The sequence below is a fragment of the Ictidomys tridecemlineatus genome, chromosome 3 (assembly GCF_052094955.1).
Source record: "Ictidomys tridecemlineatus isolate mIctTri1 chromosome 3, mIctTri1.hap1, whole genome shotgun sequence".
In the NCBI taxonomy this organism is placed as follows: domain Eukaryota; kingdom Metazoa; phylum Chordata; class Mammalia; order Rodentia; family Sciuridae; genus Ictidomys; species Ictidomys tridecemlineatus.
Window position 1 is genome coordinate 36,941,720 of NC_135479.1, and position 27,217 is coordinate 36,968,936.

Below are 27,217 nucleotides of genomic sequence, written 5' to 3' on the forward strand. Positions count from 1 at the left end.
TCAAGATAGCTCCCATTACTTTGGGATCATTTAGGTACTTCCTATGCCCACCCATTTCATAAACAAGGGTGCTGAGGCCCAGAAAGGGAACAAAGCCAAGGTCCTTCTGCCACTTCATGGTAGAGCTGAGACTAAAACCTACCCTCAAGACAGGTGTCCTCTGGTTATCAGACCTCTCTGGTCTGGGTCATCACTCAAAGAATCTGAAGTCACCACAAGCCTGGAACAAGTTTCCTCCTATTTGATATTCAGGGAACCAGGAGAATAGACTTCATCAGGGACTGACATAAGGGGAACTTTGGGACAGTCATGGGGGAGAAGGTGCATTTGTCCCACTCAGCATGAAGTCTAGCCAGCAGGAGTCCCAGTGGGGGAGAGGCCATTCTTCCCAGAGCCGGGGGACTGCACTCAATGACCCTCCTGCCTGGATAAGTCTCCCCTTCCAGCCTGTGATTCTCATTTTCAGGTCCCAGGAAAGGCTACTCACCCCATCTCGAAGGCAGCTACCAGCAGGAGGCAGTCCACGCAGCCCCCAATTCTCATCTACCCACAGGAGTCGAGACCCACAATGCACTCCATTAGGGAAGAGAGAGGACAAATCCCCGAGTGACCTCTCCAGGGGAAGGACTCCCACATCTTGGGTTCATGAGGAGAAATCCAGCCAGGGAATCCATGCCAGGGTCCCTACCCCCAAGAGACTCCAAGAGGCCACCACCAAAGGGATATTAGTAAGAAGACCTTCTCTCCTGTCTTGTCCCTCTGGCGCAGCCCAGCCCTCAGGCCTCAGGCTGCCACTTCAGAGTGAGGCTGAGGGTGCTTCCCCCCAACTCAGGGAACTGGCATCAGTTCGTTCTCCATCCCCTGTCAAAGGACTCACCAGGATCCCCATCCAGCGGTCCCCTGCCCACCCCTCCACCCCAGGAAGCAGCTTTCCAGGCACTGCAAGTGGAGGTCCCATGGCAGAACCAGAGAGAGGCCCCAGTCCATTAAGGGTTGTCGCTGGGGACCTGGCTAGGTCCAGACATGGGGACTGCTCTGTAGAAGCGAGGCAGAGAGACCAGCAGACAAACAACCAGGTCCCTCCAGAGACGGGAGCACCCCAGGGCCTGAGCCAACAGGAGTGGGAAGGGAGGTCCACACCACTGGCCTTGGGCAGAATCAAAGAGAAAGACATCTACTGTAGCCTTGAAGAGGACATTGTGGCCAACATGAAGCTACTAGAGGTGGGGGGTGCCCATCCCCAGAGTACAAGGTCTCGAGTTATCCCTCGTAGTGGAGTCTATGTCCCCAGTCTGGGCGGGCAGTGGCCTGAGCCTGGAGGTCCTTATGACAAAGTCATCCAAGAACTGGCTCAGGGACCCCCACTCCTTCTTAAAGTGGATCTGGAAGCCTGGAAGGGAGCCCCTAGAAACTCCCTTAAGCCAACTGTTACCACAGGCCCTGGAAACCCAAAAGGGGAGCTAGGAGCCAGAGAGAGTGAGCCAAGGGCAAGAGCAAACCCAAGTGCCATGGGCACCAGGATGAGGGAAATCTCACCTCCAAGAAGGCAGGACTGCTCAGGCCCGACTGTGTCTGCAAGCCTGGAGGCCCCCAGTTCTGACAAAGCCAAGGCATGCCTGGGCAAAGGCAAGAGAACACTCCGGAAGCCCCAGAGAATCCCGTCCATCTACAAGCTGAAGCTGAGGCCCAGAATCCGGCCCCGGAGAGACCACAGACCTGAGAAACGGCCTTCCCGAATCCCCAAGCCACTGGCCTACCTCCATCTGGGTTTGGCCAGGGTGCCCCCCAAGGGCAAGCTCTTGAGAGCTGCACTGGGCAGCCAGGACGGGGAGGCATCTCAGATGGATGGAGCTTCAGCGGGCAAGGAGAAGAAAGAGCCAGTCACCCCCAAGCAAAGCAGCCCCCAGCCTCAAGTAAGGCAGCTGAATCAAGTCCCACTCCTACCAGAGGAAGAATCTTGGGTCTGAGGAGCCTAAGGATTGGGGAGAAAGGAAGCAAAAGAATGCCCAAGTATTTGAGAAGAGAAGGGAAATTCCCTCACCTCAAAACAGGGCCTTGGCCAGGGGCAGACCAGATGATAAACATAGACTCAAACTGTTCAGATGAGCAAACGTGCAACATACTATTTCTATTCCAGCATTAGGCCAGGGGTAGTGGGGTGATCCTATATCTTATTGTCCTCCCTCAAATAAGCTCCCTAACTCCTGGCCTCTGGCCATGCCCACCTGTTTCCACAACTGTAAGTTTTTCAACACATGTGGAATCTGTCCTTGAGCCCCAAGCTTCTTGAGTCCCTCAGCATTGTGGAGGTTCAGGAAGGTGTGTCTTCAAGCATTATCCCATGCGACAGGTGGGGACAAGGTGGAGGGAGCCTTTCTCTACTCGGGTTCAGCCCACCTTGCCCAACAGTCTTCTCTTTCCTGGAGGTGGCAGGCTGTCAACACCATAGAGAGAGACAAGGGCAGCCCAATGCAAAGGCTTCTTCAGGCCACCCTTGCCAAGGACTCCAAAGCTCTGAAGGGTCAACTGGTTGGTGCAGAGTGTTCCTAACACATTTATGTCCAAGAAGTTAAGATTGAGAGACCACAGAATCTCAGCCCTGAATGGGAAGGAACAGATGCAGAAGCAGTTGGGGCTGAGTCTTGTTATGAAAAATTTCCAGAGAGTGGCAAGAAGAAAAGTTGTTTCCCTCCTGGATGGTTTCCGTGAATTGAAGGGTTTGGGGTTGGGTGAAAAGGAGAAGTCTCCCACTCTTATCCTTTGATCTCTTGGTTGACCTGGCCTTTGGGACTGAGGGCTATCTCATTACCCTCACTCCTCTTTCACACAGAGCTCAGAAGGCAGGCACCCTCCACTTCCCTCCCTCCATGAGGAAAAGCCAGTCGACACCTTGGTACAGAAACAAGGGAAAACACTCCCTGATTTTTAATCTGACTTCCAATAACAGCTCAATGGGCATCACACACACTTCCAGACCCTGTGGTGGGAAACCCTGGTGGGGGAATTGGGGGAGGACAGAGACTCAAAATGGGTGCAGAGGGACCTGAAATCCAAGACCTGGAGTGAAGTGGTGGTGGTGAGAGGGGTTGGACAGAGGGTACTTTCCCATGGCTCCCACGGGGGCAGCCAGAGGCCTGGGTCCCCACCCTCACCTCAGGAACCTCAGAGTTGTGGGTAATAGGGCAGATGAGATGCTGTCATCCTTAACCCCACCTCCTGCTGGGCCAGGAGGTGGGGGCACAGGAGACAGGAGGAGGCAGGCCCTCTTCCTTACCCTCCCAGCCACTCCTAAAAGCGTGGGGAAGGGGAGCCACCTCCTCTGTTTTAGAGCGGGGCTCAGAGAGAGCAAGTCACTTGCCCAAAGCAAGTAGCACAGTGAGACTAGAACCCAGGAATACTGGACTGCCCAAGGTCAGGGCTGTTGCTCTAGGGCTGTGCTGCCTCCAGCGAGTGGAGGGAGTGGGAATCGGTGGGTGGGGGGAGCTGGAGAGAATCACAGATTCGCTCCCTTACTGAATATCCATAATAAATTCCCCACCCACAGCCCTTACTCCAGACTCGCCTCCATCACTGCTCTGGGCTACTTGATTTCCTGGTCTATGTGCTTCAGCCTTACCTAAGGCTGGATTGTTATTTGTTTCCCTCTTTTAGCAAGGGACCTTGATATCCTCCCACCAGACCAGGGCTGAGGGCTCAGCCTCAAGGAGAACTTCCTTTGGCTGGGGGTGGGGAACATGGCACCCCTTCTCCCTCCCTCCAAATCCCCCAGCAATCCCTCAAGCCATCCCTATAATCTTATTATTGTTTTTTCTAAATCGGTACAAAACTGACAGTGATCAGCTCCGGTGACGAGAGGTAGAAACCCGGCCAGGCAGCCGGAGAAAATGGGGGCGGAGTGAGTTAGGGCATAGGGCCAACTGCTGTTGGGACAAAGGGGTGTCAGATCCTGAGGGTGTCCACCTATGGGTGGAGATGCAGGCGTATCTCCCCCAAGCACAGGGGTTCCCATAATTCTTTTCCTGGCTCTGATCCTGCCCAGATTAATAAAGGTAATCTGAGAGCTGAGGCAGGCAGAGTCTGGGGTTGTCAGATTGAGATGGGACAGGGAGACACAATGGTCACAGGCATAACCTGACCCCCTCCTGGGCACCATCCTGCCCACCACCAACAGCCCCCCAGAACTTGACATCCCCCAATCTGGCAGACCACCCAGTGCAGGAGGTAATAGAGGACTGGAACTTGGCGTCATGGAAAGGAATCTATCCTTCGGGGGATTCCCTCTCCATGCTCTGCCCAAAAAACAAAAAGTTTTAACCCAGGAGGTGATCTGGCTTTGGGATCAGGAAAAGGGTGAGGGGCACCCGGCAGGGACGGACCATCGAGTTAAGGCTGGAAGGTAGGTTGTTGTGTCTCTGGGGGCTGCTGTGCAGGGAGGTCTCCCTGAAAGCAGGAGAGCTCAGCCTTCTCCCCCTGACTGATCTGGGACCTCAACCCTTGGACCCCTTGATCTGGATCCTTGGGCCACCTGCCTCTCTCTGCCCTGTGCCAGTGGTGCTGACAGTCAGAAGGCCTGGCATCAAAAAGATGCCAGGATCTTCGAAAAGGGGATGGATGAAATGAGAGCCCTGTGAGTGGAGCTGGGGGGCGGGGAGGGGGATTGGAGGGTGGATAAGACAGGTGAGGACTGACAGACGCTTGGACAGACAGACACGGAAAAGGAAGACACTGGGCAAAGACAGACACACTCTGGAAAAGATAAGTGGGGGCCTGGCCAAGGTAGCACCTCCTCACCCCACCCTCCATTTCACACACTCACCCCCAATCTCAAATGGCTGTGGTGCACTTTCAGGCCAGGCCAGGCCCCGCACTAACTACAGCACTGAAGGTGGCTGCCCCAGGAAGACAACCGTGGGAGAAGGGGAGTACTGAGTAGTTAGCGGAAGCTCCCCCTTGCCCTCTGCCTCTCAGAGCACGTGTGGGGTGCCTCAGGCCAGGACCTTCAGAGTTCTATTCTGCTGGCTCCCGCCTCCAGCCCCAGTCCCGGAAGCAGCCCCAGCACCACCCTGCCCTCCTCAGGGGCCAGCGGGTCCGCAGCCTGTGGCTGTGCAGGGCGCCTGTGCATCACATGATGGCGCAGCGGTTCCGGCGCAGAGCGCCCTGGAAGCGCAGGGCAGCGTGCACGTGTTTGCAGCGGGCGCAGCCGACGCTCTTGAGCAGCTCGCTGAAGAGCAGCAGAATGTGCCAGTTGTACTTGGCTGAGCATTCCACGTAACCACACTTCCAGGTCTTGCGCACTAAGTGCGACACGTTCCAGCGTGGGATCACACGACCGCGCTGCAGGTCCCGCTTGTTGCCTACGATGATGATGGGTGTCTCGGAGGTACCAATAACCCTGAAGGGTGAGGCAAGAATCTCAGAACTCTCTTCAGTTTCACTGGACTCTACACTACAGTATGTTCTGTTCCAGGTACAGCTTTAAGTCCTTGGGTTGAGTTATATTCTCTAATCAATACAACTGACCCAATATTATTGTATCTCCATTTTATAGATGAGGAAACTGAGCCTTATATGTTAACTGACCTATAGGCATGCAGCTGAGTGATCCTGGAAGTCCTGTTCCTGGAGACTATGCTCTTAACCACTCCACTATCCTAAACACCCCACAGTTAGGATCCCAAAATGAGTTAACAGAAGTAGGGACAGAAAAATATGAGTATGTGCTATTTGAATGGGTATGTGAGAACCAGAGGGCACATACACTTCACCACTATTCCTTTTCCTCTGGGGTAGGTTAGCACTGGAGCATTCATTAAATTAAATGGAATCATAGCCCCTTACCGCGTCTCCAGGATCTGCTGGCGGATGGTCTTGACGTATTCAAAGCTGTCAAAGCAGCAGATGTCGTAGACCAGGATGTAGGCATGGACACTCCGGAGTCCCCTGCAGCAAGCATCTGCCCACTCCTGTAACACCCAAGCCAGTGCAGGAGTTAGAGCAGCCATGAGAGCTCCCCAGCCTCCTCCCAGCAGACTGAGAGTGCTTTCACCTGCCACTGCACCAGAAGCCTTCCATCTGTCCCCAAGGAGGCCAGGCCCAGAGGGAATGGAGGTGCTCAGTGCTACAGCTTTCCTGCACCCAAGCCAGGACAAAGCAGGCCACATTGACTGACCTCCAGGGTCACTGTCTGGTCTTGTGCACATCTGGAGGTTAGATCTGCCTTGTGACATTTTGCCCCCTCATCCATCCATCCAGTGCTTTGTTCAACAAGCACATTTATTAAGTGCCTCTAAGATCTCAGCTCTGAGCTCGTTATTAGGCCTGATGAAATCCTATCTCCCAATACTCAACTGAAGTATCTCCTCCTCTAAGAAGCCTTCCTGATTTGCTAGCCTTCCAGCAAGCAGGAACTATTCCCCTCATCTCCTGTATTCTAACAACCCTTTGATTATCTCCTGGGGAAACGTGTTCCATTTTCAATTTCCCACATTTGTTGTAAGCTCCCAAGAGGGCTTGGCCAGAGGGCCTCACTTGACACACTCCTTCCTTTGCTCAGTGCCTAGCTAGCACTGTTGGCTTTTAGCTGATGCTCCTTAATGGCACCACAAAGCATAGTGAGCTCTCCATGGTCCTGAAGCCCACCTGCCGACCGGAGATCAATGCCTCTAACACTGCCCTGAGTTTGCTACCTGATGGGTCCCTTCTGTATACTCCTTTCTCCCCTAAGGGTTGACAAGTAGAAAACCAGAGTTAAAAATTGAGACTGGATACATAAGGCAGGTAGGGTGGGGATTCCATCCTAGAGCAGGACCCCAGAGATGGACCTTCCTGAATGTCTGTGGCAACTTCTCAGGGAGAGCTGCAGCTCAAGATGAATAGGCCCCTGGAAAGACTGAATGTGCTAAAGAGAAGATTCCTTATGAGATTAATTAGATAATTAACCTGCCAACAGATGCAACTGCAAGAGAAGTTTCACAAAGCCAGTTTACTGAAAGAAGGGGACCCTTGGAGTTGGGGGGGGTGCAGAGGCCTTCAGGGGCAACGAGAATCAGGTTCTTCTCCTTTTAGGTCCTATGCAAATGATTAGGAGGGGCCCGAGATGTAGTTCAATGGTAAAGTATGTCCCCAGCATGAAAAAGGAGGAGAAGGAGAAAGGAAAGGAAAAAAGACTAGAAGCTGGTGGAGGCATGCCCCCTATGCTAATCTGAATTAAGTTAGGGCAAGGATTGGGAACAAGGGAGAACTACAGCTGGCTCACCACCTTGAGGAAGGACTATGAGGAAAAAGATTTTGGTGGCAGAGGTGGAGAGGGAAGTCTGACTTCAAAACAGCAGTTCCAGCTGAAAGGTTTGGAGGATGCTGCAGTGGATCTCCCCAGGGAGATGATGTGGCATCTATTCTTTGTGCTGAGGTTTTAATTTTTGGTGCAGGGAGAGGATGCTGAGAAAAAAATCCAAAACTGTAGGAAACCATGAACTGGCTTCCTCTCAGACCAGGGAAGAATGCATTCTGTGAGACACAGTGACCCTTGGGAGCCAGAGACCTGCATGTGTATGAGGTTTTCTGTATCCCACACAAGGAGTGGAAACTGGTGGGAAGAGAGAGGGAGGAGAGGCTCCTACTCTCTGCAAGCTCTCTTCCAGGGATAGGGAGCAGCTGCCAGCCTTCCAGGGTGACAGCCCCACCTTTCTCCCAACATGCTCCCTCCTCCAGGGGACCTCCAAGCTGCCTCCCACTCACTTCTCTCTGGGGGCCCTAAAAGGGACAAGCAGAAGGCTTCTGATTGGCTGAGTTATTCCTTCATCCCTTGATTGAAGGGAGGAATCAAGAAAGCTCAGCTTTCCTTCCAGTTTGCTCTGTGCAGGGTTCTAATTTGTTCCCCACAAAGACCATTTTAGAGCTGTATTAAGACAGAGAAAGAGGGGCTGAGCATATAGCTCAGTGACACGACATATACTTAGCATGGTCAAGGCCCTGGGTTTAATCCATAGGGTGCATGCATGTGTGAGTGCACACGTGTGCACATGTGTGCATATGTGTACACATGCATACACACACACACACACACACACACACATACACACAGAAGGAGCTATGGAAATTGAGTCTTGTTCCAGGGACATAGAAGCTGAGAGGCTCAGCCACCTGGGGCTCAACCATGCATTTGTGGGTATTTCTTTGGTAGGATGCATATGCCTCAAACCTCAGCTTCCTTCTCTGATAGAAGGGTCAGTAGAAGGAACAATTTAAGTTTAGACCTAAGAAATACCACTCTTCTGGGCTGGATCTCATTTGACAATGGGGAAGAATGTATTTTTTTTAATTTTCAAATAATAGCCATCAGGATTCTTGCGTTTATACTGATCTCTGGGGCTTCTAGGGTCCCTTCTTAGTGTTTCTCTGTCCAAAGTCCCCTACCTGTGCTCCAGGAGTAAAATCTACTAGAGTCCCAGATCAACCATAAAGAAAAAGCCCAAATGATCCAATAGAAAAATGGGCACAGGATATTAATATTTCTCAGAAAAAGAAACACAAAGGCCTTTAAAACACATGGAAAAATACTCAACTTCACTCATAAGCAGAGATGCAAATAAGGATTACACTGAGAATATAATATTTCATCTCTCAGACTGTCAAAAATATAACAGTTTGACAATATACTCTGAGAGTAACAGGTTCTCAGAGTAACAGGTTCTCAGATACAGCATTTTATAGAGGGAAATCTGGAGATATCTTCTAAATTCTAGGTATATTTGTCCTTTGATCCAGCAATGCTATTTCTGGGAGTCAAACCCATATATCTATGTATCTATCTATCTATCTATATAAAATGTACATGTATATGTATAAAATGACTTATGCACAAAGCTATTCATTGTGGCTTTGCTCAAAACAGCACAAGATCAAAAACCACCCACTTGTCCAACAAGAAGGGACCAGAGGAACATCTTTTCAATGGAGTACTGCATAGTCATGAGAAAGGAATGAGGAAGTCCTTTAGATATTGACAGGGAATGTCTCCAGGTTATGATGTTAAGTTAAAAAAACAGACCAGACTTGGTGTCACACACCTTTAGTCTAACCTGCTCTCTGGAGACTGAGTCAGGAAGATTTCAAGTTCAAGGCTAGCTTGGGCAATTTAACAACACCCTGTTTCTTATTAAAACACAAACAACAACAAAAGAAACGAAGTATAGGGCTGGAGGTGTAGCTTAGTGGTAGAGTGGTTAGCATGTGCAATGCCCTGGATTCATTCTCAGCACAAGGAGGCGGGGGAAGAGCACTCTCAATGATTTTTGTTTTCATGTAAAAAAGGAAGTGGAACAAGAATAAATTTTTTATTTGAGCTGAAAAAAAAGAAAAATCACTGAAGTATGAATGAATAACCAACGAGGGGCTGGGATATAATGCAGTGGTAGAACACTTTAGCAAGTGTATGGCCCTGGCAGGCCATGGATTTGATCCCCAGTGCCACACAAAACCAAACCAAGCCATCACAGTGGTGCATGACTATAATCCCAGGGGCTTGGGAGGCTGAGGCAGGAGGACTGCAAGTTCAAAGCCAGTCTCAGCAAAAGTGATGTGCTAGGGCTGGGGTTGTTGCTTAGTGGTGGAGTGCTTGCCTAATACGTATGGGGCACTGGGTTCGATTCTCAGCACCACATGTAAATAAATAAATAAAATAAATGTCCATCACCAACTAATAAAAATATTTAAAAGAAGAAAAAGCAAGGCACTAAGCAACTCAGTGAGACCCTGTCCCTAAATAAAATAATGCATAAAAGGGCTGGAGATGTGGCTCAGTGGTCAAGTACCCCTGAGTTCAATCCCCGGTACCAAAACAAAAAACAAACCAATGAGAATGGTTACAGAGTGTAATCATGGGGTGAAGGGGGGCAGAGATGGGACCAAGATTTCTCTAGACCACAGTATTAAGAATAGTTTTAAATTAATCAAAAATTATAATTGCATTGAAAATAAATAATGTGAATAAAGGAACAAAGCTTAGTGGCAGGCTGGGAGCAAGATATGAGCATCCACTCAGGCTACGATCAAAGCCTCCATTATAGAGAATAAGAGGACCTGACCCCAGGATCTGCTTCCTGGGACAGCTCAGCCACACTGCTTCTGGTAGCTATGTGGATCAGACTTTTGTCTGATGCTGACCCCAGGCACCTAGAATAGGAGAGATAAGCATCTCTGGCAGGTTGGGCCAAGGTCCTCCTGCACAGGGTTGCTGAGACAGTGCTAAGCTCCCCACCAGCACTAGCCTCCCAGCCTGAGAGATTGCTGTACTTTTTTTTTTTAAATAAGGTACTCATTCTTTTTTTTTTTTTACATATTTATTTTTAAGTTGTAGTTGGACACAATACCTTTATTTTATTTATTTTTCTATGGTGCTGAGAATCGAACCCAGGGCCTTGCACATGCTAGGCAAGTGCTCTACTGCTGAACCACAACTCCAGCCCTGAGATTGCTGTATCTGCTCAGTCATAACTGCCCAAGGCTCCACCTGCTCCTCCTTCTGTGGCTCCACCACAGTGCCTATCTTTAACTGCAAATCTCTGTACACTCTGGTCAGAGGCTTCCTTTATGAGCAAACATATCTTGGAGCCCAGCTTCTCTGTCTACCCTACTCTCTCCCAAGCCACAGATAGAGGAAAGGAGGGTGGGACCTTAGCAAGCTAGGGGAAGGTGCACTTAATCTCCTTAATCTCCAGGGGCACTGGGGGCACTTAAATCCAAACACTGCAGAGAGGGTGCCCAGCAGGCTGATCCTGAGATTTGAGGAAGGAGGGATCACCTAGGAGAAGAGGCCCTTGGGCAAGCAATTATTGGGGTCTCCAGAGCCTCTAGAACACTCTTTTTCCAAGTCCCAGCCTGTTCTATTGACCCTTTTACAGACAATGAAGATTTAAGTCAGAGTCTGAGGCCCAGAGAAGTAACAGGCAAGCAGCGTTCTCTGCCCTTTTCCTCACTGCTCCTTACCTGTCTATTTAGTTGACATCACCTCCTGTAATACCCACACACCTGAGTGGATTAGATGCCTCCTCAAGGGCAGCCTTAGCTCACTCCTCTTCTCCAATCATAGCATTTATCATACCATATAATACATGTGTTAGTCTTCTCTCAACAGACTCTGAATTCTTTGAAAGCCAATTCCATATTATTTTCCCATGCCCAATGCAGGGTCTGGCACACATTAAACAGTCATCAAATATTTGTTGAATAAGCTAGCATACAAATGTCTGGCTTACTGGTGCAGCTCTAAGCAGGTGCAGTGCAGAGCTCTCAAATCCAATGGCAGAGCCCTTGCAACAGGGCACAGCCTGAGCTGCTTGGAGTCCAGCCTCCTCAACCCTACCAGCCATGGCCCTCAGGGCTGCTTACCTGCAGTGTGTTGACAGGGAAGGCGCTGATGGGCGGGAAGTCCAGGATCTGGAGGTCGTGCACATGGCCGTTCATGACCACAGCAGGCAGGTAGAGGCGGCGGGTGGTGGTGGGCACGCAAACCTCGCTGAACTCGTTGTACAAGAACTGGCGCACGATGGCACTCTTGCCCACACCTCGCGCCCCAAGCACGGCCACCCGGTAGGTGGAGACCATGCCTCCCGCCCCACTCCGCCACCGCGTCCTTGCCTGGGGCTCTCCCGGGCTGCATATTCCAGGGGCTGGGGGCTCAGCCACCGTCAGGACCAATCATTGCTGCCTCTGATTGCTCTCTGGGCCCTCTGTGGCCTCCACCTGGACAGGGGGACAAGAGGTGGGCTTAGTGCACAGGCTTATCCCTGGATATATCCTATACTTTTCCACCTCTGGGACTTTGTGGAAGCTGTCACTGCCACTTAGAATGCCTTCCCTTTCCCAGAACCTATCCAAAACCTCTCTATCCTTTCTTCTCCATTTTTTTTCCTGCTAACCCCACCAGTATATTTCATTTGACTTGCGTTGAACCTGAGTTTTCACCAGATACAACTTCCCAACCATGGTAGACTGCATAGCAGAGTGGAAAGAGCACTGGGCTTGGGTTCAAAAGCCAGCTTTCCCACTGAGCCTGGGACAGGACAGCATCTCCTGAGTCTCTAGGTCTTATTTCTAGGCAAGGATGTCTTGGGGGAGGAACTCCAGGCATTTTATGGGGAAACAATTCTTTCTTGTACAGATCTGCCCCCCACAGCAGCATGTTACTTCCAGGGAACTATGGAAGTAACTGCTAGCAGTCAGTCTCCAGTCACCATGATGACCAAAAATGACTCCCACATTTCCCAATACCCCCAATCAAAAACAAAACTAAAAACCCAAAGACAGAGAAGTGAAGAACTCTTAACCAGTTGAATGGTCAGCTAAGTCTAGCTGACAATGGTAGGAATGCACTAGATGACCACATTAGATCTGGGACAGCAGCACCACTGAGCACACGGTTAGCACAGGGTAATCTCCCTATGGGAGAGAGATTGTTGTCTCCACTTCAGAGAGGAGGCCCAAAGTCACACATTTGGGAATGGCAACTACTTCATTCTACAATATTGAAGCACTTCTCACTTTCAAGTGTAGTGATTCTAAGTGGTGACTGCCTATAGGCCAAGGGCTGGGTCTGATTCTCTGGCATTCTTTGGGGTTCACAGGACGTGATACAAAGCTGGTGTCCAGAAAAGGGCTGCAAAGCAACTATACTTTGAGAGGGATCTATTAGCTTCTGGCTTGTTCAGTTTGAATTTTAGAGCTTGGGTATAAACTCCAGCTTTGATATTTCTATGTTGTGGGATTAGTCGGCAAATCACCATATTTGAAATGAGGTTAATAACTCCCACTTCTGAGATAACCCCAGTAAGTCTCATAACCAGGAGAAAGAAAGAACTTTTCTTCTCTTGGGAATGGCAACTCCCATTACTACTAGGTCTAGGACAGGTGGGTTTTCTAGATTCCGATGGAGCCATGCTTTTCAGGGTATGTACATGCTCTTCCTTTGTAGACATAGGATGTCCTCAAGCTGTCCTGCATCAAAGGACTCAATCTATGGGGTATGTGCGCATGTAGTATAGTAAATTAAGGGCAGGATTTGGAGTGAGAAGTGCTGGGGTTTGAGTCCCTGCTCTGCTGTCCATAAAGTGTCAACTTGGGCAAGAAATTCACAGGGTGTGGTGAGGTCATGCATGTAAAGACCAGTGCCTTTACACAGAGTAGGGGCCCAAGGAACATTGACTACTGTTACATGCAGAGGCCTTTGACTCATTTGAGGTTTTCCACAATCTCAATGGGGCCCTCCTAGCAATCTTGGGAGTAGTCACTATCCACTGTTGTATGGATTCACATACATGTGATATCTCTGTGTGAGATTCTTCTCATTTTATTGAAGGAATAACAAAATTAAAAACCCAAAGACTTAGAAAAGTGAAGAACTCTTAACCAGTTGAATTGTCAGCTAAGTCTAGGACCCTGATGTCCTTTGCATCCCATACATGTCCTTTCCCCAACAGGTGCCTGTACACTTATGTTCCCCCACAACTTCAGAAGTACCAATTCCTCTTCCCCATATATCCCCTAGGCCCCTCCAGCATCCCTGGACACTGCCAGCTTGGCAGAGAGACTCAGCTGGGTTAATTACATAACAAGCAGGTGGGGAGGGGGCAGTCCTAGGGGAGGAAAAAAGGGCAAGGGATGCCAGAGTCTGGCTTGTCTCTGGGTGTGGCAACTTGGGGGATTCTAGGATGTCCCTTACCTGAAGATTGTGCTGGATACTACATTCCCTGTCCACAAAGCAGCCCTTTCTGGGGAGTAGCAGAAACGAAGGCAGGGAACAGCCCTGGAGGCAGGGAGAGGGTACAAGGGGGTACAAGGCTGGCAGGGGCCAGCCTCCTAGAACTCATCAGGCCCAAGTGTGGCCCTGTCCCCAACTCAGAGGTGACCAGCGTCCCTTCCTTCTTCCCAGCCAAGGGTCCTGGGTCTAAAAATTTACTAATGCCATATGCCTGGTTGGGTGGGGATGGAAGGGTCCGTCCTAGGAAGCAGGGCCCAGGCCCCTGAGCTCCCTTCCCAAGGCCTGCGCTCTGCAGTGAGTCTGCAGACAGCAGCGGGCAGGAGATGGGCCACACACTGGGGCCAAAGCCTGGTTCTTGACCTCTTCCCTCCGCCCGGACACCTGGGTCCTTGCCCCCGACCAAGGAGGGCCAGGGCTTTTGCGGATCCCGAGGGCCAGGTCACCGGTCCGCCAGCTGTTTGTCCCCACCACGTTCGCGTGGGGGAGGGTGGAGGGCACGGGAGGATGCTGGGCTCCCCACGACCTGCCAGGTAGGAGTTAGGGGGACGCAGGCGCCCAGCTCGCTCTCCGCCTCCAGCACCTCACAGGCACCCCCCGGCCCCCAGCTGCAGCTCTCACGTGGCCGCCCCGCGCCGCTTCCCCGCCGGCCCCCTCCTCCGTCCCCGCGCCGGTCGCCCGCCGCCCCGGAGGACCCTGACCCAGCCCCGACCCCGTCCGACCCCGTCCGACCCCGGGCCCTGCCCGCTCCCTCCGCCGCTTACCCGGGGCCGTGCTCGCCGCCCCCTGCCCTGGCCGCCGGCAGGGCCGCGCTCCCCCCGGGCTCCGGCGCTGCCGCGGCTCCCCGCCCGGGGGGAGAGGAGGGCCGCCCCCCGCGGCGCAGAGGGCGCGGGCCGGCGGGCGGGCGCGGGGGCAGCGGCGGCGCCGAGGGTCGCGCTCAGCCCTGCTCTGCCGGCCGCGCCGCCCGCTCGCGCCCGCGGGAGAGGGGGCGGGGCATTCCGCTGGGTCCCTGAGCCCGACGGATTCCTCGGCAGCCCCGACCGCTTCCTTAACCCCTAGCCTCGACCTTCACCTCCCTCGAGACTCTCCCTACGAGAATTTAGCTCGAACCTGGAGTGGGAAAAGGGGACGGGAGAGACTCTGAAGTCTGGCTGCGTTCCAACTCCTGCTCTCAGATCCTCGCATCCTCTCCTAACCCCACCTCAAGTTCCCGGTCACCCACCTCCCCAGTTCTGTCCTTCTGACCTTTACCAGTCCACTCGATCCGTTACTTGCAGGAGCCCAGTGTGTGCCCCGCACTGGGGACTAGTCGCGTCCAGGCTTTTCTCCTCCACCCCCAAAGAGGTCTGAGCAAAGGGTGGTCACTCTCCTCCTTCCCTGCGGCAATTAGAGGCAGACCAGGCTAGCGCAAAGCAAAGCTGATCGCCTGCCAATGTGTGACCTCCACTCCCGAATGAAAACTGCTGTGTCCCTTTCCTCTTCAGTCTGGAGCATTTGCCAGGGTTGAGGGCAAAATGACCTATGTTTTTATTGTAAAACAATCATCATCAACATCATTTCATCACCAATAGCTAACATTTATTGTCCCAGACAATAAATGTGCTAGGAGCTTTGCCTGAATACTCAAATTTAATCCCCACAACGTTCTTTGAGGTAGATTCTGTTCCCCTGTTTTGCAGATGAGATCGCAGTGGATGAGGGCAGCAGAGTAACTTACTTATCTGCAAAATGTGGGAAACAAATGAGTCTCTGGCTGGGTAGCTGCTGGGTTTGGCATAGGGCTCACAGTCCAGTGGGAAGGCCAAAAGCAGACAAGCCACTAGAAGGTGTGCAGTGTGTCAAGACAAGGTGCTGGGGGAGGGCAGAGACAGTAATCCAACTCCTTAGTGGAGTCAGTGGAGGCTTCAGAGGAGGCAGCCTTCAAGGAAGCAACCTTTAAAAGAAGTGGACTTGGAGAACGGGAAGAAGGGGTGTTATAGAAGAGGACTTGCAGACAAGAGAAGTCAGAAGCAATTATAGAGGTTTGAGGAATCAGTCCAAGAAGCCCAGGAAGTATGGTGAGAAAAGAGGCTGAGAAGTTGGTTAGGGTGAAGTCCCAAAGTTCTCTAGTGCCAGGATGAGTTCAGATAATAGCCCTGTGCTGAAGGAGAAAGCACAGAGGACTTTGGAGCAGGGTAGCATGGTCAGGTTGCATTTTTTATGCCATTAGGGCAAGGAGAGAGATGGTCTGAGAGATCTGCCAAGTATTTTCACCCTTGGGGCCCTGCATTTTCCACCATGACTTTCCATAACTATGGGCCCCAGCTCTCCCAGTTTTCTTCCTCCTTTTGGGTTCTGTATTTTGGACACCTTTCCAATTGCTCCTAGCTTCTGTCTAGGCACAAAGCATGAGGCTGGGCTTCAGAATCAGACAAAGGTGGATTTAACTTCTGGGTCTGTCACAGTGTGACTGAGACAAGTAACTTTTGCTTTTTATGAAATAAAGATGTTATTAGTTGTTGACAGGATATGACTTCGGTGTGCAGAATCTTAACACAATGCCTGGCAAGAGAACATCGAGTCTCAGTGTGTGGCCTTACTGTTTCTTGTCTTTTTAGAGATATATAGCCATTCTAGGGAAGGGGGCAACACCCTGAAAAGTGTTTCCATTTGTTCTAGGTTGGCTTCTAGAGGTCTTGGATGTGGGTAGGAGGAAAAAGCCTGGGGCAGTAACTGAAAGCAAGAATAGGGCTGGGAAGGATAGTGCCTCCTCCCAAAGCAGAATTCTACTTTATCAGGGGTAGAGAGATGGAAAGAAATCAGATGTTACTGTCCCCCACCAGGATCATGTTGGGGTCACTGGGAGCCTTTTAATTTGATTAAATTGTCTAGGGCACTGTCTGTCTCCTGTGGTATCTGAAAATCTTAAAATTGTTAATCCTTCTCCTGCCTGAGGATCCCAGGTTTCACGTTATTCACCTAGAACATAGTTCCATTTCAGCTCAAGGGAGGCTAGAAATAAGAAACTGAGCAATGCTTGCACTCTGACCTCTGGGTCAGCCTTCTCAGAAACATCTCAGCTTATATTAGGAGAAACACAAAGCCATGGGTTAATTATGGAGTTTACTGGCTTTCAGTGGTAGGTCACTTTTTTATTAAAAAAAAAAAAAACACAACTAATAGTATCTTCATAGAGTGGCAAATTTGCCTGAATTTAAGGCATTGAATTCATTTTGGTTTGCTGAGAGTTACTTTAGGTATACACTCCCAGAGGCCTGTTCCTTCTCTTTCTGTCATTAGGGTTACCTTAGTGAAGACATTTGAGAGGCTCCTCCCCTGAGTCTGTCTGGCCTTGACTCTCAGGTGGCTCTGATTGAGCTGAGCAAGCCAGATGAACCAGCTGATCAGGTTCCATGGATCCATCTGCACCACATGAGGCCCCAGCATAAAGTGGGACAGAAAGGACAAAGACCTGAATCTGTCCACCTCTGCCCCCGCTCCATTATAGCCAAGGACACCACGGGGCATTCAGAAGCTGATTGGCTAGATCTTGGGGCCTCTGACTATAAGTGGAACATGAATGAAATCAGGGAGGGAAAACATGAGGCTAGACTTGAACCTCATCCTCTCAACACCCACACAGTTGGAGAAGGGGGTGAGTGGAGTTCTCACAGCTCAAAGTGTTGGGGCTCTTCCCAAAGGAGGAATGATCCTAGAGATAGATGGCAGTCTTGTCCCCAAACAATGCTGCAGGAAATTAAATCCTTGAAAACCACTTCTCCACCTGAGAATCTGGGTCTAACCAATCCCCCGAATTAGTCTTTCCCTTGTTGGCCGCATGGAGAATGGCAGGGCAAATGCTACATGAGAATCTGAAAGGGCAAGTTTAGAGCCAACTCAGAAACTTTTCAAGAAACATCCTTGTTGCTAATAGCATGTCTGGGGGCAGATTGGGATTCTAGGATTAGTGTTCAGGAGATAGAAATGGGTAACAACGGGGGAGGTGTCATCTTTCCCAAGTGCCATACCAGGTATTAAAATAAACAGGCTCTTGCCTCCTGGAGCTGGGGGTGGCAGGGAAAAGAAATCTGGGTCCAAGCAAAATCAAAAAAAGCATTAATGCAAGAGGAGGAAGTAGGAAGGCCCAAACCTGAGAGTCCTCAGCCGTTTTCTGGCCTCAGAAACAACATACCTGAGATCTCCGTATTCCCCAGTTACCATTCTAGGGGCAGAAGACAGTGTAATTGTAGGTAAAATCTGGGGTCTCTGTGCCCAGAACATACTGGTCTTCTAATCAGATGTGACAAGAGCTGAGGAAAGGCAGAACCTATTAGACAACCTTTGGGGGAATGAAGGAGGAACTGGAACGATCAGGGAAGGCACAGACAGGGGTCAGAAGCCCTGGCTCTGCCATGTCTCACCTGAAAAATGGGGGTGATGAGACAGACAAGGGAATAAGCAGGTACCATGTGCGTGGAAGTACTTTACCATTTCTCCCTGCCACAAGAACACAAACTTTACCATAGAAGAGGAAGTAGATGAACAGGTCTGTCTCTCTAGCAGTGACTTAAAAATTTTTTTATAAAAATATTTTTTAGGGCTAGGAATGTGGCTCAGGCGGTAGCGCGCTCGTCTGGCATACGTGCGGCCAGGGTTCGATCTTCAGCACCACATATCAACAAAGATGTTGTGTCCACCAAAAACTAAAAAATAAATATTAAAAAATTCTCTCTCTCTCTCTCTCAAAAAAATATTTTTTAGTTGTAGATGGACACAATATCTATTTTTATGTGGTGCCAAGGATCGAACCCAGTGCCTCATGTGTGCTAAGCAAGCGCTCTACCACTGGGCTAAAAACCCCATCCCTTTTTACAATTTTTGTTATTTTCAGTTATAGATGATAGTAGAATATATTTTGACATATTATACATACATGGAGTATAACTTCCTATTCTTTTGTTTGTCCATGATGTGGAGTTACACTGGTCATGTATTCATAAATGAACATAGGAAAGTTATGTCCAATTCATTCTACTGTTTTTCTTGTGCCCATCCCCCCTCCCTTACCTTCATTCCTCTTTGTCTAATCCATCCCCACCCCTTATTGTGTTAGCAGCCACATATCAGAGAGAACATTTAGCCCTTGGTTTTTTGGTTTTGACTTATTTCACTTAGCATGATAGTGTTCAGTTCCATTCATTTACTGGCAAACACCATAATTTCATTCTTCTTTATGGCTGAGTAATATTCCATTTTGTATATATACCAGCTTCTTTATTCATTCATCTGTTGAAGAGCACCTTGGTTGGTTCCATAGCTTAGCTATTATGTAAACTGAGCTGCTATAAACATTGACGTGGCAGAGCCAGGGCCTCTGACCCTTGTCTGTGCCTTCCCTGCTCCACTCCAGTTCCTCTTTCATTCCCCCAAAAGTTCTCTAATAGGTTTTGCCTTTCCTCAGCTCTTGTCACATCTGATTTGAAAACCAGTATTTCTGGGCACAGAGACCCCAGATTTTACCTACAATTTACACTGTCTTCTGCCCCTAGAATGGTAACTGGGAAATATTGAGATCTCAGGTATATTGTTTCTAAGACCAGTAGTATGCTGATTTTAAGTTCTCTGGGTATATGGACCAAGGAGTGGGATAATTGGGTTAAGTGGTGGTTCCATTTCAAGTTTTCTGAGGAATCTTCATATTGCTTTCTAGAGTGGTTGCCACCAATTTGCAGTCCCACCAGCAATGTATGAGTATACCTTTCCCCTGACATCCTTGCCAAGATTGTTACTTGTATTCTTGATAATTCTGGCAGTGATTCTTAACTCTGACAATATATTAGAAACACTGGGAGGGGTTTTTTTTTTTCTTTCGTTTTTCCCTAGTTTCTGCCCTAGACTCATTCAACAGAACCATCTTTTTCTTTTTTTTTTCCCCATTTCCAGATGATGTGTACCCAAAGGCTGAGTCTCTCCCTGGAGAATTTCTTTGCCTAAAGGACATCACTCTAAACTAATGACCCCAAGGGGTAATTTCAGTAAGGCCCCCCTCTATCTTTGACCCTGAACCTCAAGACCAACCTGACCCCACTCCTCCCCACGTATTTATTATTCATATTACAATTTGGCCTAACCACAGCCCAACAACTAAGAGTTCCTGGCTAGTGCCAGGACATCCAAGTAATAAAAGTAGCCATGGCTCCGAGTATCACTTAAGTCTCCCAACTGGACTAGCAGTGGGGAATGCAGGAACTTAACCAGAACCCCTCACTCCAACCGTTCCCCCCCAACTGAAGGTTGTGGGACATTTCAGTGTGTGTCAGCTCCACAAAACCCAGGGAGGGCAAGTTTATATGTGCTGGGGACTAAACCCAGGGCCTTAAACATGCCAGGCAAGTGCTCTACTACTGAGTTACTTCCCCAGTCTGAGACCCTCATCTTGACAGCACCTGGGCTGTGTCCCCAACAACACAAATGCAGGTACTTAGACCTGAACTCCTTGGGAAACTTGCTAGAAGCAGCAGTACTTCTATTTGCTTGGGAATATGCAGCTCTGACTCCAAGACTGAGAGGCTTTTGCAAATTGAGAGCTAAGTGAAGTGTCCTGGGAAACTGAGAAGCTCAGCTGTGCTTCTCCTACCCTTAGGCCCTGTTGGTGGGCTACCTACTCACACATCAGAAGAAAGCCTAGTGTCCCTGGCAACACCTGCCAGGGAAGACATAAGGGCTCTCCGGAACACTCCCTGCCTGTGGAGATGCTTGTGGTGGCAGTGTTTTGGGGCTTGGTCAACAGGAGCCTCCGCTGAGGTATGTGATTCTTCCTCAAATAAAATAAAAATTAAAAAAAAATTTTTTAAAGAATGGTTAATGTTCTGTCTCTATCTGACCAGCTGTGTTTTGTCCTAGAGTTTCCTTCTGGGAACAAAGCACATACCACAAACTTTTGTGTAAATGAGAGTTTATTGACGAAGACACAAAGTCAAGCTTCGCCCAACCCCACCCTCCCCAAGAACAGATCCCAATAAGAACAAAAGAATGATAAAGCATTCTTAGGGCAACACTTCCCCTCCCCCCATCTCTCTCCATCCCAGGCTTCACAACACGGGCACAGGGAACAGGCTTGGATGAGGACAGACACTCAGGGTATCTCTGACCAGCAAGAGTTCTGGGTGTGTGTTTGCTTCCCTTGCCCTTTGTTATGATGCCAACTGCCATTACAGAGGAAAGGAAGGGGGTGCTGGGCAACCTCCAATAGGTTCCTCCAATCTGGCCCAAAGAGGCTGGAAGGGAAGATGTAGTGGAGGCAACAGGTGGTATCTCTAGGGAAGAGACTTTTTTATGTGAAGTGGAGTCCCTCCCTGACTGCTCAGGGTGTGACAGGAGGAGGAACAAACACATTGTGGATTGGCTCAGTCAGATTGGCTAGGAATAGCAGCTGTTCCTGTTATTGGTGGGGAGGCCAAGAAGTCTCAGTTTTAGGGGTTGAGTGACATATCCTGGCATAAAACTGTGTTCTGTCTGCCCTGACACACTTTTCTTCTGGAACCATGGTTTGCTTTGAGATGAGAACAGTGTTTGTAGTGTGAACCTTCTTCACTACTCGTATCCCATGACTCCATGAATGAGTCCCAACAAGGGAACTTTATCAATTTGTTTTCCTACCCCTCATATCACCAACCTACCTACCTCCCACACACATCCTGTGCTATTTCCTACTCCTCATGTGCCTGAAATGTAGTGAGTGAGGGACAAATTTCCTTTCTCCCACCCACTAATTCTTTTCTTGAAGAATCTTACGGTTTAAGAAACTGCTTTGGAGGACCCACTCCCTCCTAAGGTTTGCAAATGGTACGAAGCAAGATCATTTTGGACCCGATGGGTCTGGTTTCTGCTCGTTTTCCACAATTCTCCAAGTCCAATGGGTTAGGTATGAGTCCAATATGAGGACTGTGGACCCTGGGGTGCCTCTGACTTAGGAGACTCTGAGCAGAACGTGTTGGCTCCTGAATACCAGGTGCCAGACTAAGCCACAAGTGTCCAAAGGTCACACAGTGTGAACACTGCTAAGCAGTGTGGTGTTTTGGGCATGAAGCATTCTTTGACCAGTTGTCCCCACTGTGTTCACATCTCCAAGATCCCTCCTTTTTTTTGTTCCTGTGGTGCTGGGGATTGCAAACACCCTACCACTGAGCTACATTCCCCAGCCCTTCTCCAGTCTTTTGAGATGACAAGAACTGCTTGAACTTCTGGGATGATCTTAATTTGTTTTGGAATCTGAATAATACAAGTAAAGAGCAGATCAGAGAGCTGAAGGGATAAAGAGAATCTGCAACATCTCTAAACTCATTTCATCTCTACACCCACCCTGCTGACCTTGGGAATTAAGGCTCTAGGAGGACAGGGGAAATATCAGCTATACCTTCATTCTGTCATCCAGATGTACCTTCAAGCAACTGAAAAGATACTCTGCTGTGACCTGATGCTAATCAGTACTGAACATGTGAAGCGCCACAGAGCAGGCAGAGAAAGACAGGAGAAGGCATTGAGGAAATGAGCAGTAGTGAGACAGTCCCGCAGTGAGCACAACACTGATGGAAAATTTCGGGGACCCAACCTCAGCTCCACTACTGGACAGCTGGACAGGCCTTGGCCATAATACCCTTTTTGATTTTTTAAAAATATTTTTTAGTTGTCAATGAACCTTTATTTAATTATATGAGGGACTGAGAATCAAACCCAGTTTGATTAGGTACTGGTTTGGTACGCGCTCTATCTACCACTGAGCCACCACCCAGCCCCCCCTTTTGCTTTTTATCTTTCTCCTTTGTAAGAAAACAGAGTTGGATAAAGTCATTAAAGTCTGTTTCAACTTGAAAACTGATTTTAGATGTCAACTGGACCTGAGGAATACAGGGAACAGGGCTGGGAGAGGCCATTTTGGTTCTTGTTCTCTTACCTCTACTCAAATTCCTTATTTAGTCTTATTAATGGGTTAGTTCAGTGGAAAGGAATGTAGTCTAATTTCTTTCAGCTTTGGTGCTGATGGGCTCCATGTTTCCTGTACCCTGAAACATCACTGACCATTCCCAACTGCAAGGCCATCGATACATGATAATATGGTGGGTGACGGCAGCGGGGAGCACAAAGGCTTGCCTGAGGAAGGAGAATGGAGACAAAAACCAAGAGAGCAAAAATCCAAAAGACCAGGGACAAGGTTGCCACAGATGAGGGACCCTCTAAAAGAGTGGGCTGTAACTGCTTCTCTTCCTCTAGGACTGCTGTGAATGATGGCCACTTGTTTTAACACTTTCTATGACTACCTCAACTTCACATATGTACAAAAATATAAAACAATAAAGTGCAGTTTATGTTTCAGTGACACTTTTCCTTGCTTTAATGTTTGTTGTCTTTTTCTGCTTTTGAAATGAGCTCTGGATTACAAAATATCAAACTACACTCAAAAGAGGGTGTAGAAAAGCCAGCTGTTGGCACAGCACGGAGAAGCCCACAAGTAAAGACAGATAGCAGCAGCAGGTGGCAAGAGGTGGGAAGTGACTGAAGCAGTGGTTACAAATGTTCACAGGAAGCTAAAACTATCCAACAAGTTGTGCTCTAATGTTAGCACAGGTTAGACTAGTCACTACCTTGGTGGGTGGCCTCAGTGTGTTTGAGTTCGGATTCTATACAATTTCTTCCAGTTAAGAATTCTTGGCTTGCACCAATCACAGGGAAGTTGGAGGGTACTGGACCAGTTTATTAGTTTTTCAAAATGCTGTCGTAGACCTGATAGATGTATTGAGAGACTTCAGGAGCTCTACACTTCAGGGACAGCTGTTAAGAAGAAAAGAAGAAGGACTATTAGTATGGAGGTTGGCATTACTCTAAAGGTATCCAAGCATTCAGTTCAAGAAAATTTCTGATACAATGCGAGAGAACCTTCTATCACTGGAGTAGCCAAACAAAAAGATCATGTTACTAGGTGCTGGGGATCCTAGAATTTCACTTTGACCAATATCAAACTGTGCCGTCTTTTTATCTCCCTCCTATGTTGGTCTATGAGGTTAGGAAATAATCCACGATAAAAACATCAAAGCCTCTGACAGCAAGGGAAACAGCCATTCTAATGCTTTACCAAGAGTTACAGGGATTACTGCACCAACAAAAAAGGAAAGGCAAAAACCCTTTTGGTGGGGCTGGGGCTGTGGGCTCAGTGGTAGAGTGCTCGCCTAGCATGCATGAGGCACTGGGTTCGATCCTCAGCACCATATAAAAATAAAATAAAGATACTGTGTCCACCTAAAACAAATAAATATTAAAAAAACCCAACCCTTTTGTTTATGGTTATTTCAGCTGTCTGCCTCAATTCCTCAGACAAGGAGGAATTGTACAATCAAGTCAAATAAAAGCAAAAGTTTGGTTAAGTCTAAGATACAAGTCCTTTCTAAATTACACTGGGGAGAGCATACATTCTTTTTTATTGTTCTTTCTGGGTCTCGGGGATTGAACCCAGAGCTTCCCACATGGTAGGCAAGTGTTCTACCATTGAGCTACACCCCTAGCCCGAGAGTATACACCCTTAAGAAGGGAAGACAAGAACTATCAAGTGACTTAGTGTAACTGGAAAGCAATTCGTGCCAAATGCTTCATCTTTCATTTTCTGCCTCTTTAGATAGGCAATTTAGATATTTCTGATACCACTTCTACTCCTCCACCACTGTCTCTTCTCTTAGTTTAATGAATACCAAGTTAAACACTGAGGATTTCACTTTGTGGTTCAAAAAGAACAAAATTTAAACCCAGGTTTGAACTCCTTAATTGTATCAGATTAGGCAAATTATTATTGTCAATAACTTATAAGCAAGCAAAATATATTTTAGAATAAGAAAAAAATTTTTCCCCTGGACTATTGACATCATTGCTCTTTTTAAGTTATGACAGAGCAACAAAAGTCTGTATTTTTTAAGATTATTTTCCCTCTTTATTCTCTTATTTAAGAGACTCTGAACAATTAAATATAGATCAATAGTGAAAATATCTTTGGAAAAGAATCAAAAAGATACTGGTCAATGCTAAATTTTCTGAAAAACTAATATCCTAAAAACAAAGAAAAATAAAAAATAAAAGCAATCAAAAAAAGGAAAAAAAATCAGAATATTTTAAAGCTTTAACGTTCAGTCTCCAAGGTTGCTGTTTAATATCAGTCAGAAAGATAACTCTGATAAATATAAACCAAAAACAACCATCCAACATAAGAATTCAAGTACACATGGAAAATAGCCTCCCACCCAAGTTATAGCTTTAGGCATTTCACCAATTTTTAAATTCCCTACAGAGGCAATTCTTCTACCTCCTCCTCTTCAGTCTTTCCATTGCCAATGTTGTGGAAACTTCTAGTGGAGAATATGTGGGTTCAGAGGAGGAGGTGGAAGAGGAGGAGAGGAAGCTAAAAAGAACAAGAACAGCTTAAGGGATTTAACTCAGACTAAAGAGGGGTAGTTCCTTTTTCCCAAAATACTGTCCTATATTTTTTCACACCTTTGTAACAATACTTTAGGTTCTGTTGCTTAGAGGTTCCTTTTTTTGTTGTTCATGACTAGTAAGGAAATACTGCTGTTCTCAACAAAAGCCCAAAGTGCTGAACACCATGAATAGTGGATTGACCAGGCCTAGATAGACCCTGAGCATTACAGCTATTCTTCAGAGGAAAACGAAGAATTTTTCTATTTTCTCTGGATTTCAAATATTCTGTTCTCCTCACCCCAAACCCTGCCTCCATTCCAGCCTAAGGAAAACAGGCCTTTCCTGGGACCTAACTTCTGACCTGCTGACCTGCTTATGTGACACATCATTAATATCAACCACTCAGGAATGTTGCCCCCTAGACATACCAAAGGAGGAGGGTTACCTGTCCTGTTTAAGAACACATGCTTCTTCACCTGGGTCAAGTTATCTTTCCAGGTAAGACTGACTTATACTTAAAAACTTTTTTTTGTTGTTGCTGTTGTTTTTTAATATTATATCCATTTTATTTCTCTGTATAATTGAATGTTATTTGACCATAAAGAAATATTGATATGGATAAACACACCTTTTTAGTGAAATACAGTAAGGACTGGATTAGAGGAAGATGCTTTATCAACCCCTTAGGAAACTAAGGGACCATTAGTCCTTCAGGCACTAGTATTGGCTTAACCACATTTTAAAAAAATTTTTTTTTTCGTTGTAGATGGACACAATATCTTTACTTATTTTTAATGTGGTGTCGAGGATCGAACCCAGCACCTCACTCATGCTAGGTGAGCACTCTACCACTGAGCCATGACCCCAGCCCCTTAATCAGATTTTGTTCCTTCTTAATACCAAGCTAAGAACAGATCAACAGTATAATGGGTGCTTAGGGTGATGGAGGAAAAGGAATGGGTCTGGGTGATAATGAATCTACAGCCTCATTCAGGAATAGATTAGATCTATGTCACGTGATATGATGAAAGGTTCAGAAGGTCCTGTGGGCAGAGGGTACCTGGTTACCAGATGGATGAGTAACACAAAGAATAAAGGAAGCCAAATAAATATTTTAAAAGACAGGGAAGGATGGAAGGTGGGTGTGGCTAAAAAGAGAGAACATTAGGACAAGATCTTGAGGTACTCTTTCTTTCATTTGTATTGTTTTATGCTGAATTTATTCCTAGGCCTTGTTTTTTTCTTCCTTCAACTTCTTCTGGGATAGTTTATTCTGGCACTCTCTTGGTTTAGAACAGTTTATTCCATTTCAATAAAGATCTTCACAAAATGGCAGAGGGAGCTAACGGTTGAGTTTATGTGTATGTGAGTATGTGTTGGGGGGGGGGAGGTTTGGGGATTGAGTCCAAATTATATCCAGCCTTTTAAAATTTTATATAAAAACTGATGAAATCTGAATAAGGAATATAATTAATCGTATTGTACCAATGCCTATTTTCTAATGAAGTATGGGTGTTCTTACATTGTCAGTGGAGAACACTGGGAACTATGTGTTCCATTTAAAAATTTTGAGTCTTTAATTACTTAAAAATAAAAAAATTTTAAAAAATTCAACAAACTTATGTTTAGGATAGTGATACTACCAGGTCCTTCTCAAAATAAAGAATATGGAATAGGAAGCATCAATAAACACCTGATCTCTGAACACTACTCATCTACTTACAAAGAATAATTATACTCCTTTAACCTAGATGAGATGAAAGATTGTATACAATAAAATCATGAATGGGAAGCAAAAAGAAACACATACATGCACACAACACACAATTAGAGCCAAATTTCTAGGAAGTAAAGAAATTATTTTACAAGATTTTGATTTTATAGTGAAAACCTGTCCTTCTAGTAATAGCACAGAGGGGTTTTTCTCTTGGGGAATTCAAGGTAAATGATTAGAGAGGTCTCTCTTCAAAACCAAACCAAACCAAACCAAAACCCCAAAAACAAACCCAAGGGATTAGTGGTGGGAGG

The 27,217-nt window shown here is 47.5% G+C and overlaps 3 protein-coding genes across 12 annotated transcripts in view; 1 reads left to right on the forward strand and 2 right to left on the reverse strand.

Moving 5' to 3' along the window:
• Gas2l2 (growth arrest specific 2 like 2) overlaps window positions 1-3,550 on the forward strand; it is a 9,242-nt gene extending 5,692 nt beyond the window's left edge. For both annotated transcript variants that reach the window (XM_005321489.5, XM_040269126.2), the window contains exon 6: window positions 467-3,550. In XM_005321489.5, coding sequence (XP_005321546.2) covers window positions 467-1,967 — 1,501 coding nt within the window. In that variant the 3' untranslated portion in view covers window positions 1,968-3,550. The remainder of the gene's footprint in view (window positions 1-466) is intronic.
• Window positions 2,895-15,134, reverse strand: Rasl10b (RAS like family 10 member B). 3 transcript variants are annotated; one of them, XM_040269128.2, is made up of 4 exons: window positions 14,999-15,134; window positions 11,389-11,742; window positions 5,839-5,963; window positions 2,895-5,392 (listed from the first exon to the last, which is right to left on the reverse strand). In XM_040269128.2, the coding sequence occupies exons 2-4, from the start codon at window positions 11,602-11,604 to the stop codon at window positions 5,122-5,124; spliced, it is 612 nt and encodes a 203-aa protein (XP_040125062.1). In that variant the 5' UTR covers window positions 11,605-11,742; window positions 14,999-15,134; the 3' UTR covers window positions 2,895-5,121. The 3 variants fall into 3 exon arrangements, with proteins under 3 accessions (XP_040125062.1, XP_077898562.1, XP_077898563.1); XM_078042436.1 differs by lacking the exon at window positions 14,999-15,134 and adding an exon at window positions 14,518-14,646; XM_078042437.1 differs by lacking the exon at window positions 14,999-15,134 and adding an exon at window positions 13,718-13,817.
• Window positions 15,135-23,462: 8,328 nt separating this feature from the next.
• The window catches only part of Ap2b1 (adaptor related protein complex 2 subunit beta 1), a 128,852-nt gene continuing 125,097 nt past the window's right edge, over window positions 23,463-27,217 (reverse strand). For all 7 annotated transcript variants that reach the window (XM_078042430.1, XM_013357042.4, XM_013357040.4 and 4 more), the window contains one exon: window positions 23,463-23,560. In XM_078042430.1, coding sequence (XP_077898556.1) covers window positions 23,486-23,560 — 75 coding nt within the window. In that variant the 3' untranslated portion in view covers window positions 23,463-23,485. The remainder of the gene's footprint in view (window positions 23,561-27,217) is intronic.